The sequence below is a fragment of the Podarcis vaucheri genome (assembly GCF_965113315.1).
Source record: "Podarcis vaucheri genome assembly, chromosome: 5".
Classification (NCBI taxonomy): domain Eukaryota; kingdom Metazoa; phylum Chordata; class Lepidosauria; order Squamata; family Lacertidae; genus Podarcis; species Podarcis vaucheri.
The window spans coordinates 41,481,467-41,494,821 of NC_138763.1; the positions used below are offsets into that span (position 1 = coordinate 41,481,467).

Below are 13,355 nucleotides of genomic sequence, written 5' to 3' on the forward strand. Positions count from 1 at the left end.
ATGAATATCATGGACATTTTATTTTAATATTGTTGTTTTTAACTTTCGTTAGTTACCTGGGGAATCCCCTTTGGGAGACGATGGGTTGCAATTTAAACAAATGAATCATTGCTTCTTAATTAGCAAAATATGTAAAATGCATAGTTTTTGCCATATTTTACCAGTGAAATAGGAAATCCAACCTCTTTTAGAATTGGTTTACTAATCTGGACTAATAAATCAGTGAATGGTAAAACACTGCATGGAACATCTCTTCAGTTCATGGGAATACAGTTTGATAATAGCTAAGATAGAACTAGAGATGAGGAGGAAGGAAGCAAAATCACATCTTATGAAGATTGAAAGGAGCTCCAAGTAGTGAATTGGCAACAAAATGACAAGTGAGACTTAATATTTCACAATTTTCCGTTCCTTTTCTACAGGGGAGGGGGGGTGGGAGCCATCCCTTACGGCTAGGACCTTTCCACACCCAGTGTTGTCAGGATCTTCAGCACTAATGTTTCCAGTCGCATCTGGTGCTCAATGATGCTGTTCATTTGCTTCTGCAATGTCAAAACATCCAGGGCTGCATCAAGCCGACTGCATCGGTCCAGGGCTTTCTTTAGGTCTGCATGTTGATGCCGCAAGCCAATTAGGTGGCCATTGATATCTTGGAGCTTCACCTGCAAGGCTTTGCGATTTCCAAGGGTGTTTTGGAATAGTCGTTTCATTTCATGCACAGAACGCAGGATGGCACATCCTAGGCTGGATGCTGTGGAAAAAAGAAACAAAGACCAGACCATGGGGAGGATTGAGACAATAATGACATGTTTACGTCTTGACGTGAGGACCTAGCAGAGTCAATGCCCATCTGACATTCATTCCAGTGGGTGGAGGGAATCCTAGCTGTCTAGCCCTATAGCCACTCCCATTCCACCTCCTGTGCCAGTGAGAAAATCTGCCATCCCACCCCAGACAGCTCCCTCTGCCAGCCACCTCCCGCAAATCCCCATGGCCACCAAAAATCAAGGCAGAGAGGATGCAGCAACTGTAGCCCCGTGGTGTAGGGCCTGGGGCTATCAGACTCACACATGGTGTGGGGCTTCATGCTCCGGCGCCAATGGCGTCTCCGATGTGGTGTCCTCAGCACAGGTGGTGGTTTCGCCTGTGGTGAATCCGGTGGGTTCGCCTGTAGTGAATCCGGTGGGCTCGCCTGTGGTGAATCCGGTGGGCTTGCCTGTGGTGAATCCGGTGGGCTTGCCTGTGGTGAATCCAGAGGGTTGCACCATGCCCTGGTGAGTTCAGATGGTGAGAGACGCTTCAGCTCCACTCGAAGGTGCTTGTGTGGGGTCCTGCCTGGTGACTTAGGTGCCACTGGAATAGTTTCTTCTGATGGCCCAGGCATGGCCTCTTCTGATGGCCCTGGCGTGGCATCTTCTGATGGCCCTGGCGTGGCCTCATCTGATGGCCCTGGCGTGGCCTCTTCTGATGGCCCTGGCGTGGCCTCTTCTGATGGCCCTGGCGTGGCCTCTTCTGATGGCCCTGGCATGGCCTCTTCTGGGCCATCATGACAGACCACAGCTAGGGTGGGAGATGATGAAGCTCAGTAACTGACTGTCTCTATTCTTCACAGTAGCCATGTCATTCCCCAAAGAATCAAAGCTTCAATGAAGTTCGCATATGTGGGCATCCAGGGAATCCATGTCCTGAATTATGGTAGCATTCTAATGGGAACAGGGAATGACTTTGCCTATATCTGTGAGAGGCACATCAAAGATTCACCCAGTAAAGGGCATACATCACAATACCACAATACAAAATTGGGCATTCCAGGCAACCTTTGGTGCAACCACATTATAAAGCCAGCCTTGGACCCAAAGGCATGAATTTGATCCTGGGCTTCCCACATATAAACCAACACTCTCACTGCTTTGTAATACATACCTCACAGAAAGTTTCCACTGACCTGATGACTGGAACTGAGCTGATTCGCAAAATGATATTGATGGATTCTTTACCTGCCAAATAAAAATAGATACAGATGATTCAACAGGCATAGTCAAACTGCATGTCATTCAGCAAAACACAGCACCTGCAGTCTAGAAAGACAAGTCTTGCATTTTTTATATTTGAATCCTAGAGTTTTAGAGTTGGATGGGTCCCCGAGGATCATCCGATCACAGAAGCTATTAGTAAGAAAAATCTCAGCCAGGTGTGTTTGGCACTACCTGTGCCAACTACCTTTTCTCAGTTTAGCTTTTGCCTATCCCCATTTTGTTTATACTCTTTCCTAGTTTACCAAGCTCTAGTTTGGGGCAAATACAGTAAAAGGCCATCTCATCTGCTGTCAAGAATCTCAGCTTGCCTTACTGTTTTCTGGCCCATAAATCATTCTTTGGTTATCAGTCATGGTCCCTGGATCCTGCTCTTCATCTGACCCATTCTCTGGTGGCCTCACCAGACATCCTTTTATAATGATATTTATTAAATTTTCCATTTTAACAATCCAATAAAACCACATCAAAAACATTCCCAATCATACAATAATCAAACAGTCCAAATATTATGCCAAATTATAAATCTTTGGTTGGCTTCCCATGTTCTGAGGTCGGGGAGTACAGATCATCTCACATTTGTGCTGCTTTTCATAGTTCTTCCAGGTAGTTCCCATAAGGCAACCCAATGTTAATCCTTCATTTGTTTTTAACAGCCTTGAGTTCATCTGGCAAGCGAGTTAAATCAATACAGTATATTTCTGCGTGGGTGTTTATATTCCTTTTCTCTCTCTTTATATTCTTTGTACTCTGAATCTGATCGTGGCATTTCACTTTCACTTCCTCACGCCTGTGATTATCCACTGCGACACATCCCAAAATGGAGGAAATTTGGCTGCCAGTTGTACCAGGCATATGTCCAACTTCTCCATTTTATCTCATTCCAAAGCAATTAAGTCTGTACTTTAGCTAGAAACCTTGATTTCCACAATTGCAAATTCATAAATCTTTTCCAAACTGTTAATAATTAGACCAAAATTATTTCAATGAATACAATACTCTCCAGTCCCGCTTGCGTAGATAAACAATCCAGTTGTCAGTCCTTCCAGGGAGATTTGCCAAGTAAAATAGCAAATACAAAGTATATCAAAAAGAAACAAAGGAGGCTAACCCCTTCCGTTCCAACATACCAGTCCCGTACTGATGATAATCCTTCTTCCACTCAAATCTTTTGGCACCTCAGTGGCTGAATCAATTAGCAGAGTAGTTTATCTCCCCTCACTCAAAGCATGCCCATTAATTAAGTCCGAATTTTCATCTTAAAAAACAGAATTTTGTTGCTCATGGCGGTGACTTTGGAAAGTTGCCAAAGAGACGCATGGTGTTTTCTACCTAGCGCTCCCTGCCCCCTCATTCCTCCCGGATTGGGAGCAGGTGTTGGGTGATCTGTGGGTGAAGCTCCTTCCCCGCCCCCAGGCCTGGGGTGATTGGGATGATGATTACTCCCATCTCATCCTCAAAATATTCCATGCAAAATGGCTCCGATGTAATGGGCAGTCGCCATCATGGCAAGCCAAACGGGAAGCCCTCACCCGACATCCTTTTAACTGTGCCTTCAGGAGTGCTTGTGCTCATGATGATATTAGGGCAGTGCTACACAACCCTGGATGCGGGTGGCGCTGTGGGTAAAACCTCAGTGCCTAGGACTTGCTGATCATATGGTTGGCGGTTCGAATCCCCGCGGCGGGATGAGCTCCCGTCTTTCGGTCCCAGCTCGAAAGCACCCCCAAGTGCAAGTAGATAAATAGGTACCGCTTTATAGCGGGAAGGTAAATGGCGTTTCTGTGTGCTGCGCTGGTGCTGGCTTGCCAGAGCAGCTTCATCACGCTGGCCACGTGACCCGGAAGTGTCTTCGGACAGCGCTGGCTCCCGGCCTCTTAAACGAGATGAGCGCGTAACCCTAGAGTTGGACACGACTGGCCCGTACGGGCAGGGGTACCTTTACCTTTACACAACCCTACTTCCGATACTGTTTGTACCTGCAAAAGTTTCAGTGTGGACATACTTGCTTTGCTTCCAATTGGTGACGGCTACTATTGCCTGGCCATCATGCCTGCCCCACAGTTAGGCCACAGTTATTGCAGCACGTCTCTTAATTATGTGTAGAAGTCCCTAGATCTTCCAGAGACAACACTTTTTTCCAAGTTCCATTCACAACAGGCCTACTAGCCTTGACAGGGAGGTGGTGGTGGGCTCAACCATTTCATCTTTCTAGGGCTCACAGGCAGCACCCATAGACTGAGGGGGTTTTTTCATGCTGATAGTGCAGTTCCTTTTTATATATATTTTAAAATGTCAGCTGCTTTGAGCACAGGTGTATTTGTGGAAAATATAATATACGAATAAACTGACAATATCTATGGCTGTCACACACCAATATGGTAAAACTGTTGATAAACTGTTACCTTTTTCCTCCTGCCGGATGTTCGTTTTGGAATAGGAACATGTCCACTCTGAAATAAGCATGACATAATTAGTTACTCTGATGCATTAGCGGGATCCCAAAATAGTATTTGAAATGAGGGAATCCACACAAAGAAATGGGAACTATTTTTGAAACATCTATTTTTTGACATCAGTATATAAGAAGTTGGCTCTATTTCTTAGCACAGATACCGCTCACATCACTCCCATATATATTTATATGTGTTATTGTCATAGGTGCCTGAAAATGCTAATACATCTTTGCTCCAGGAAATACACCTCTTGCCTTTAACTGGCACACACCTGAGCAACATACAGTGGTACCTCGGGTTAAGAACTTAATTCGTTCTGGAGATCCATTCTTAACCTGAAACTGTTCTTAACCTGAGGTACCACTTTAGCTAATGGGGCCTCCTGCTGCCTCCACGCGATTTCTGTTCTCATCCTGAAGCAAAGTTCTTAACCCGGGGTACTATTTCTGGGTTAGCGGAGTCTGTAACCTGAAGCATCTGTAACCTGAGGTACCACTGTATAAGAATAAAAAGTAGCAGAAAATGCAAGCAAAAGGAATTCCTTTGTTTCCAATTCTTTTAGTCTAACCAACACCTCCCATTGTTGTAGCAGGTGCAAGGAAGGTACAACAATACTATATGATTACATAAGGACAGGATATTGTATTTGTGATTATAAGAAGGAAAGGCGTGACTGTCTGCAAACTTGAAAGTATCATCTGATACATCTTTCAGATCACATGTAGAAAATAAGGCATTAAAATTACAGGCATTACAAGTGAACTGCATACCACTATTAATTTTTCTAAAGGACGCCCTTTATGGCGGATACTTCTTTTCCAGGATTTCCAGCTTCCACGTCCTCCTTCAGCCTCAAATTCTGGTGGTGTGAACCACTTTCCATCAGAACCCTTGATGGACTTCTGCGAAATTCCTATGACAAACAGAGAAGTCACATGAATGTTACACACCTATCCCAATCAGCAAAGTTCACTGAATCATGTAAGAAATCTGTCAACAATTTATCCAATATATACTTTAGAAAACGGCGTTTCTGTGCGCTGCTCTGGTTTGCCAGAAGCAGCTTAGTCATGCTGGCCACATGACCCAGAAGCTGTACGCCAGCTCCCTCGGCCAATAAAGTGAGATGAGCGCCGCAACCCCAGAGTCATCCGTGACTGGACCTAATGGTCAGGGGTCCCTTTACCTTTTTACTTTAGAAAAAAACCATAACATAAAAGCAGCCCTGTATTCCCCAAAACCGCAGTTTTTTGGGGGTGGGAAGGGAGGAGCTACTGATGGCGAACCTTTTAAAGACCGAGTGCTCACTTCTGGATTTCCGCAACATGGTGAGCGGACTGTGAATCTGACGGCTCCGTTAGATTCGGCTTCATGGAGCCTGGGGGAAGAGCACTAGGGCGAAGCACCTCCCCAAAAAACCCCAAGCGGAGCATTGGGGGTACAATCACATTTCTGCACACTTTTGGTTCTGACAATAGAGAAGTGCTGGTATTTCTTTTCACTTCACAGTATATGGGAAGTGAAAACTATAAAAAAATTAATCAAATTCATAAATTACATGCTGAAATACTTAAAGCTGATGAAATCACTTGTGCTTTTAAGAGGGATTCAAATGACTGAAAATCTCATTTTGATGCTGAGGTAATTGCTGTACGCTACCCTGGCTCCATAAGCAGAATGGGATATGTATAATATAAAATAAACTGCCTTCTGGGGAAAATTTGGGGGCTTCTATATACACTTACCTAGGAACCTTCCAATTGGACTACTATAATGCACTCTATGTGGGACTTCCCTTGGGATTGGCAAGAAGCTGAAGCTGGTGAAGAATACTGTGGCCAGATTTTGAGTGAACACCGTTATCATGTAAAGATATAGCTTTTTGCTCAAGCTTTCCCTGACCCATAAAACCAGACCCTGCTTTGTGTGTTTGAATACACTGAATTTATGCTTTTAAATGAACAAATAAATGAAATGGGACTTATTTCTGTTTTGAGAAGATATGTAGAAGAAAGAGTTCTTCCCCAAATGCAAATGGTAGTCATATACTAACTACATGATGGCACCCTTCCCATCCCAATTTTTAAATCTGCCATTAATATTATATGCCTTGTACAGATTTAATACTGTACACACAGATATACTCTTCAAAACCAATAGTTTACCTGCTGCCAATTTCTCCTTATATAAAACACCTTTAACTTGTCCACAGTGCACAGGAAGCGTGGAGCCCTTCAAATCCTCCTCTTGAATTTTAATCTGCCCTCGTTTTACTAGATGAGATCAAGAAATCCAAGTCAAATAGTTAAAATTCCTATATTTTGGGCTTCTAGAAAATAAATCTGATACCAAACTCCAGACCACCAACATGCAGCACAGAATATTTCATATCATCTGAAAGTAATTCAGATCACTTCTAGTAAGAGTAAATTTTAATCCGAGAGAGAAGTGAAAAGATTGTGAATTATATTCATCTAGTCAACAGAATTTATATACTGCTTGGTTGTAATAAAACCTCTAACCAGTTTACAATCTGCCAGTCCACTCCAGTGAAGTTCTAGAACAGAGTGATGGAATGAAGTACTTAACTATTAACACTAAGGCATGAGTGGCAGGCTAAATGAAGAAAACAGTGAGGAAAAGGATGGGCTTCGCCAGCATAAAACTGCAAGCTTATTTAGTATCAGAAATTTTACAACATTATGAAAAGTTTGTGACATTCTACAGCATTGAACTTTTTACCTTTTTGAATTCTTCTATCATTCCATCTTTCAGTATATTGCATTCGATGCTTTCGTTTTCTCTTTCTCTTTACCGCATTTGTTGTTCCTTAAGAAAATGTTTCCAATTAATTACACACACTTATTTCTAGTTCCTTCTTCACTCTGCATTAAAGGCAGTGCCCAGTGCTAGACAAACTCCATGAAGCCTTTGAACTGTTCTGGAAACTCTACCACATTTTAAATCATAATTTGGTGAAACATTATCTAAATTTCAATTAAATGGAACTTCTCTCATTACCCAAACCAGAAAACAGCACTTAAAAGCTTTGCAACAAGCCAGGATATTAAGCAATAGCTTAATACTCTGCTTGTTTCAAAGCTTTTCACTATAGTTTCCTGGTTCAGATGAAATGGAAATATAATTAATGAAAGACTTTCTGGTTTGTTTGCTGGCTCTTTGCATGACCAACCTCTCTTCCCTGAACTATATGCCTTAAACTCCCCTACATATCCATGTTGGTACTCACGGCCATTTCCTAAGGAGTAATCCGGATCACTTTCATCTGTGGAAGTTGATAATTCACTGCTGTTCGCTTCTGAAGTAGAGTTATTTCCAGCATTCTGGGTAACTAAAAATGTATTATTATTAATAATTAAAATTGCATACTGCCCTTCATCCAAAGATCACAGGGCAGTTTACAATATAAAAATATAAAATGAGAACACAAAATACATAACAAAAGAACAGACATACGCCAATAACCATCCTCGCATAAACACATTTAAAAAGCCATAGATTACATAATCAGCTGAAGGCCTGGCTATAGAAAAACATTTTAGCATGGCATCTAATGTATGTTGAATATCTGTAAAGCTATGTAGCATGTTCACCATAATTGTGAAGCCTTTATTGCTTTCTCTCATTGCTCAAACTGTGCAGCAGCCTTCTTAACATAAAAGCAGCCCTGTATTCCCAAAAACTGCAGGTTTTTTTGGGGGGGGGAGGGAGGGGCTACTGATGGTGAACCTTTTAAAGACCGAGTACTCACTTCTGGATTTCTGCAACATGGTGAGTGGACTGCGAATCTGATGGCTCTGTTAGATTCGGCTTCATGGAGCCTGGGGGAAGAGTGCTAGGGCGATGCACCTCCCCAAAAAACCCCAAGAGGAGCATTGGGGGGTCTCAGAGTCCTGCGGCTCACAGACGGCATTGCCGGTCCCTGCTCCTGTTTCAAAAGGAGCAGAGAGTGGGGGGGAGCCGAGCACACCGGTGAGCTAGGCACCATCGCTGCTGTGTAGAAGCAAGCCTCTGATCCAGCCACAAGCGGAAATCTTTCCAACAATTGTGCTGATTGAAGGGTGAGGAATCTGACTAATTTGACTGACTACCGTATTTTTCGCTCTGTAGGACACACTTTTTCCCCTCCAAAATTTAAGGGGAAATGTGTGTGTGTCCTATGGAGCGAATGCAGACTCCTTGGCTTCAGCGATAGCAACGCGAAGCCTCCGAAGCGCAGAGGGAGCGCTCCCTCCACACTCATTGGCTTTGCGTTGCTTTCGCTGAAGCCTGGAGAGAGAGAGGGCTGCGCTTCGGAGGCTTTGGGTTGCCTTCACTAAACGCACCTTGAACGCACTGAACGCACATTGTTTTAGAGGGGGAGAACAAGGGGGTAAATCTCCCCCTCTCTGTGCAGCGCCCCTTCAGCAAAGTGGCAGGAGAAATGGAAGGGGCTGAGCAGAGAGGGGGATAATCTTTTTTTCTTGTTCTCCCCCTCTAAAACAAGGTGCGTCCTATGGTCGGGCGCGTCCTATAGAGCAAAAAATAGGGCAATTTGGTGAATCTGGCAAGAAAATGGGAGTGATAAAAGAAAGTCCACTCCCATTCTGGGTGCTGCGAGCTCCAAATACATACAAGCGAAGTGTGGATGAAATTTACTTTGGGAGATAAGTTAACTAATAAGTGATTAGAATAAAAGGAATACGCATAGCTTTTGTTCATACCAATCTCAAGACTTTTCAAACAAGATATTGACTTGAACTTAATCTGAACTTGACTGGATCCTATGGTGAGACTGAACTTGATGTAGAATGCAGGATAATTCTAAGAAGGATTACAATGTTTCTTGAAGGAAGAAAACTGCATATTTATTTTTTGAAGCTCCCGTTGCTCGGTCCCTGCTCCTGCCAACCTAGCAGTTCGAAAGCACATCAAAGTGCAAGTAGACAAATAGGTACCGCTCCGGCGGGAAGGTAAACGGCGTTTCCGTGCACTGCTCTGGTTCGCCAGAAGCGGCTTAGTCATGCTGGCCACATGACCCGGAAGCTGTACGCCGGCTCCCTCGGCCAGTAAAGCAAGATGAGCGCCGCAACCCCAGAGTCGGCCACGACTGGACCTAATGGTCAGGGGTCCCTTTACCTTTACCTAAATTAGAATCAAGATTTAATTGTATAGACCTATTATATTGAACATATAGAAATGATTTGGATGTGAATGGATGTCAAGATTTGAATATATAACTGTTATAAATTATATTTGTGAGTAAGTTGGGAGAGGGGAGGGATAAAGTTGGAAGCACTGGTTTCCTCTTCTGAATCTAGTGAAATGTCCTTGGCAAAGTATTGACAAAGCTAAAAATAACACTATTAGTGGTGGGAAAGGACTTTTTGTTTTAAAAGTAAACCCTAGAGGAAGCTGGGAAACAGGGAGAGTTAGCCCCCCCTTACTCCAAACTAGAAATGGCAGAGGAAAAAATCCATATGTTAAAACAAACCAACCAGGCCGTAATGCAAAAGAACGTAAGAGATGAATTGTATGATTTTCTTTTAGACATGAAAAGAGAACTGTTTCATCAGATAAAAGATGTTAATAAGGCAGCTTCTCAAATCTGTAAAAGTAATAACATACTTGCAGAGGCTGTGGGACAATTAAAAGAGTCAAACACACAAACCACCAACGTGAAAATGGTAGAGAGACAAGGTACGAGGAAAATACAAGTAAGAGTAATTCAAGACAAAAATGGTATTATAGTTATAACTCATGTTGCGTCTGCTTCAGGTTATGTCTTTTCAAGTTGTGTCCTGCGGCAACCTGGAAGTACGATTACTTCCCGGTTTCACCGCTCGCCCATGTGCAGAAGCGCTACGCATTCTGGATGCGAATGCTTTGAGTTGCGGATGTGCCTCCAGGACAGATTACATCTGCGACTCAAGATTTGGGAGACTTTGACTGTGATAGAGAAGAAGCAGGAAGGGAAGGTGCATAAGAGATGCATAAGAGCTGCATAAGAGGTGCATAACAGATGCATATGTGGTGGCAATGTAAAATTATTAAAAAGGCCTGGGAAAAGACATAATAAAAACTTGAAGAGTATGTGGGAAATGATTAATGTTAAAAAAAACCTGAAATCACCCCCAGGGGAAAATAAATGCAATTCAAATTGGGGGAAATAAATACTGTACAGTGAATTTCTTCTCCTGCATGGGTCCTTCCAATTCCTGGATCCAGCAATCTAATGGAGGATTCTTTTGTTGAAGTAGCCAGGCAGGGGCCACACTAGCCCCAAAGTACTGCATGGGTTGTTAGTACAGTGGTACCTCTGGTTGTGAACGGGATGAAAGGAACACAACCTGCAGCGGCGTGTCTGTGCATGCCCGGGTTGCGATTCGCCGCTTCTGCGCATGATGTCATTTTGCAAATGGGTGGTAAGAAGGACAAAAGTCAGCATGGTATGTGAGAGCAGGAATTAGAAGCAGGCTGCAGGCAAAAGCCTGAGAGGGAGAGCCATGCTTGGTTTCTGCTTGAATCCAAGGCTGTGGCAATGGGAGAAGCAAGACCATCTGGGCATGACTGTAGCCAAGGGGGGGGACAGCCGCCCCCCTTAAATCAAGTAAATAAATAAATGAACTGACAGTGTTGCAGATAGCTTGGTTCTGCACCCCCACAAACATAAATCCTGGCTACACCCATCTGAGCTGTTACTACTTTGAGTCCCAAGCCCCAGGAGGTTGTAAATCTGACAAATGCTTAAAAGGAGTATGCTTCGTATTTTACTGCTCTTAAGATTGCCACAGCTTGAAGCGCCAAGGAGAGGGTAGTGGTGCCCAACCTGTGGAATGCCCTCCTACCAGATGTCAAAGAATTAAACAACTATCTGACTTTTAGAAGACATCTGAAGGCAGCCCTGTTTAGGGAAGCTTTTAATATTTGATGAATTGCTGTATTTTAATATTTTGCTGGAAGCTGCCCAGAATGGCTGGGGCAACCAATAATGATTATTATTATTCTTACACATCTTGTCCAAACTTTGGAAGGCAGGAAAAACTTGTACAGTGATACCTCGGGTTAAGAACTTAATTCGTTCTGGAGGTCCGTTCTTAACCTGAGGTACCACTTTAGCTAATGGGGCCTCCCGCTGCCACCGCACAATTTCTGTTCTCATCCTGAAGCAAAGTTCTTAACCCGAGGTACTATTTCTGGGTTAGTGGAGTCTGTAACCTGAAGCGTATGTAACCCGAGGTACCACTGTACTGTACATATGTGTATTGGGGGGGGGTTACTGTGTGACACGGATGCAAATCTGATCGTTATTTTCAAAAGAAGCCAACGTCCCCATGTTTTGGAGGAAACACATTAGCAGAGTGTGACCAGCCCTTTGTACTATTGCTCGCTCGCCACATGTAAGGAGGATCTTCACTTTCCGGGCCTGATAATATTAAGCAAATAACTGTGACGTGGCTGTTAATGAAACACATCCTCTGGAGGCTGGCATTTTGAGAAGGGCTGCTTGACTTCCTTCGCTGCTGCCCACACAGTTCCCCGCTCAAACTCGAATTTCCCGCCCAATCCCTCCCGGCTCCCAGGCTTCCCCAGCGGGCGCTCCCGCCTCGCTTAGGACGCGGGTGGTGGGCGCACAAGGGCCAGGGAGCCCCTTATAAGGGTCTTCCAATCCGGGTTACAAAACAACGGCCGGAGAAAGCCTATGGGGCGGGGCGGGGACTCCGCCAACGCCGTCTGAGACTGAAGCAGCAACTCCTTCCCCTGCATGGGAATGAACCGGGCACTTACTTCCCTCTTTCGCCTTGGCACTGGTCGGAGCAGAGGCGCGAGGCGCCGAGGCTGCACCAGCGCCACCTTCCATGGAAACAGCCGAGCGCCGCCAGACTACCCGAACTGTCTTTCTCGGCCGAGGAATTCAGCAGAAACGAAAGTGAAGACATCACTTCCGCAATGAACTTGAACGAGGATTGCTATTTGTTTCTTGCGGACTCGTTTAGCGCGGGGAGGCGGAGAACTGGTCGCTGTGCCCTTAACCCCTTTCTCAGGAGATGAAATGCCCATTCCCTCGCTCTCCCACACCTGTCGCAATAGGTTTTGCCCATAAAGCGTGTCTCCCTCGATGAAACGTTATGCACTCTTTTGTCACACACGCACACGTGTCGTTCTAGCAGAGCTCTGCTCTGCCTCCACCCCTCGTGATCCGCCAGGGCTTTCCAGGACACGTGAACTGAGCATACACTCCAGTGCGTGCGCATCGTCTGTACAGAGGAGGACTCGCACGAATTCCTTCGCCAAAGTGCCTTTCTCCTTGCAATACATCAAAGCGGTGCTGCAGCCTTGAGAATCATGACGCGGATAATTCCTATCTCTTCTATAAACTGTTTTAGTTAGTCCCGCTACTGACTTATCGATGGATGTTAGCACGCTGTATAGCTCAGTGAAGCAGCTTGATCCACGATCGGAGTATAGAGAGGCTTGGCAGGGCGCAAGACTTTGGCGGAGAGAATTGATTGATTGATTGATTGATTGTGGATTCAGTCTCTTTCTCGTGTTCAACTTTCACATGGGGCTGGCAAGTTAATGGACTTGTTGCTTTTCAGTGGAAGTCCTTTTGGGGTGGGGGCAAAGATGCTGAGCTTTTTATAGTTTTGCCCAGATATTTTTTTCAGCAAAAATGCAAAACATGCTGTTTATTTTTATGGAAGATAGGCCAAAACGGCACTGCCAACACAGGCTGCCATACATTCGTATTTTCCCAGACATTTACCAGATTTCCATCAGGACACTGCTAGGCACAGCTATATTCCATATATGTCCTGGAAATTCCAGATGGACTGCAACCCTACAATAGTCCAATGACAGCATA

General features: G+C 44.4%; 1 protein-coding gene across 2 annotated transcripts; it reads right to left on the reverse strand.

Annotated features, from left to right (window-relative positions):
• Positions 1–182: 182 nt before the first annotated feature.
• Positions 183–13,258, reverse strand: LOC309531962 (uncharacterized protein). Of its 2 annotated transcripts, none has more exons than XM_082221856.1 (9): positions 12,278–13,258; positions 7,740–7,841; positions 7,232–7,318; positions 6,655–6,762; positions 5,260–5,402; positions 4,439–4,486; positions 1,946–1,997; positions 1,069–1,560; positions 183–751 (listed from the first exon to the last, which is right to left on the reverse strand). In XM_082221856.1, exons 1-9 carry the CDS (start codon positions 12,348–12,350, stop codon positions 453–455), a joined length of 1,404 nt encoding a protein of 467 aa, XP_082077982.1. In that variant the 5' UTR covers positions 12,351–13,258; the 3' UTR covers positions 183–452. The 2 variants fall into 2 exon arrangements, with proteins under 2 accessions (XP_082077982.1, XP_082077983.1); XM_082221857.1 differs by lacking the exon at positions 12,278–13,258 and adding an exon at positions 11,885–12,269.
• Positions 13,259–13,355: the final 97 nt, after the last annotated feature.

What these genes read in the sequence shown, in the direction of transcription:
- LOC309531962 (XM_082221856.1), bottom strand. Translation starts at nt 12,350, where the DNA reads ATGGAAGGTGGCGCTGGTGCAGCCTCGGCGCCTCGCGCCTCTGCTCCG. An exon ending in TAAGGAGAAATTGGCAGCAG is followed by an intron (nt 5,403 to 6,654) that starts GTAAACTATTGG and finishes TGTTTGTCATAG; the next exon opens with GAATTTCGCAGAAGTCCATC. An exon ending in CATGAAGCCCCACACCATGT is followed by an intron (nt 752 to 1,068) that starts GTGAGTCTGATA and finishes TTTTTTCCACAG; the next exon opens with CATCCAGCCTAGGATGTGCC.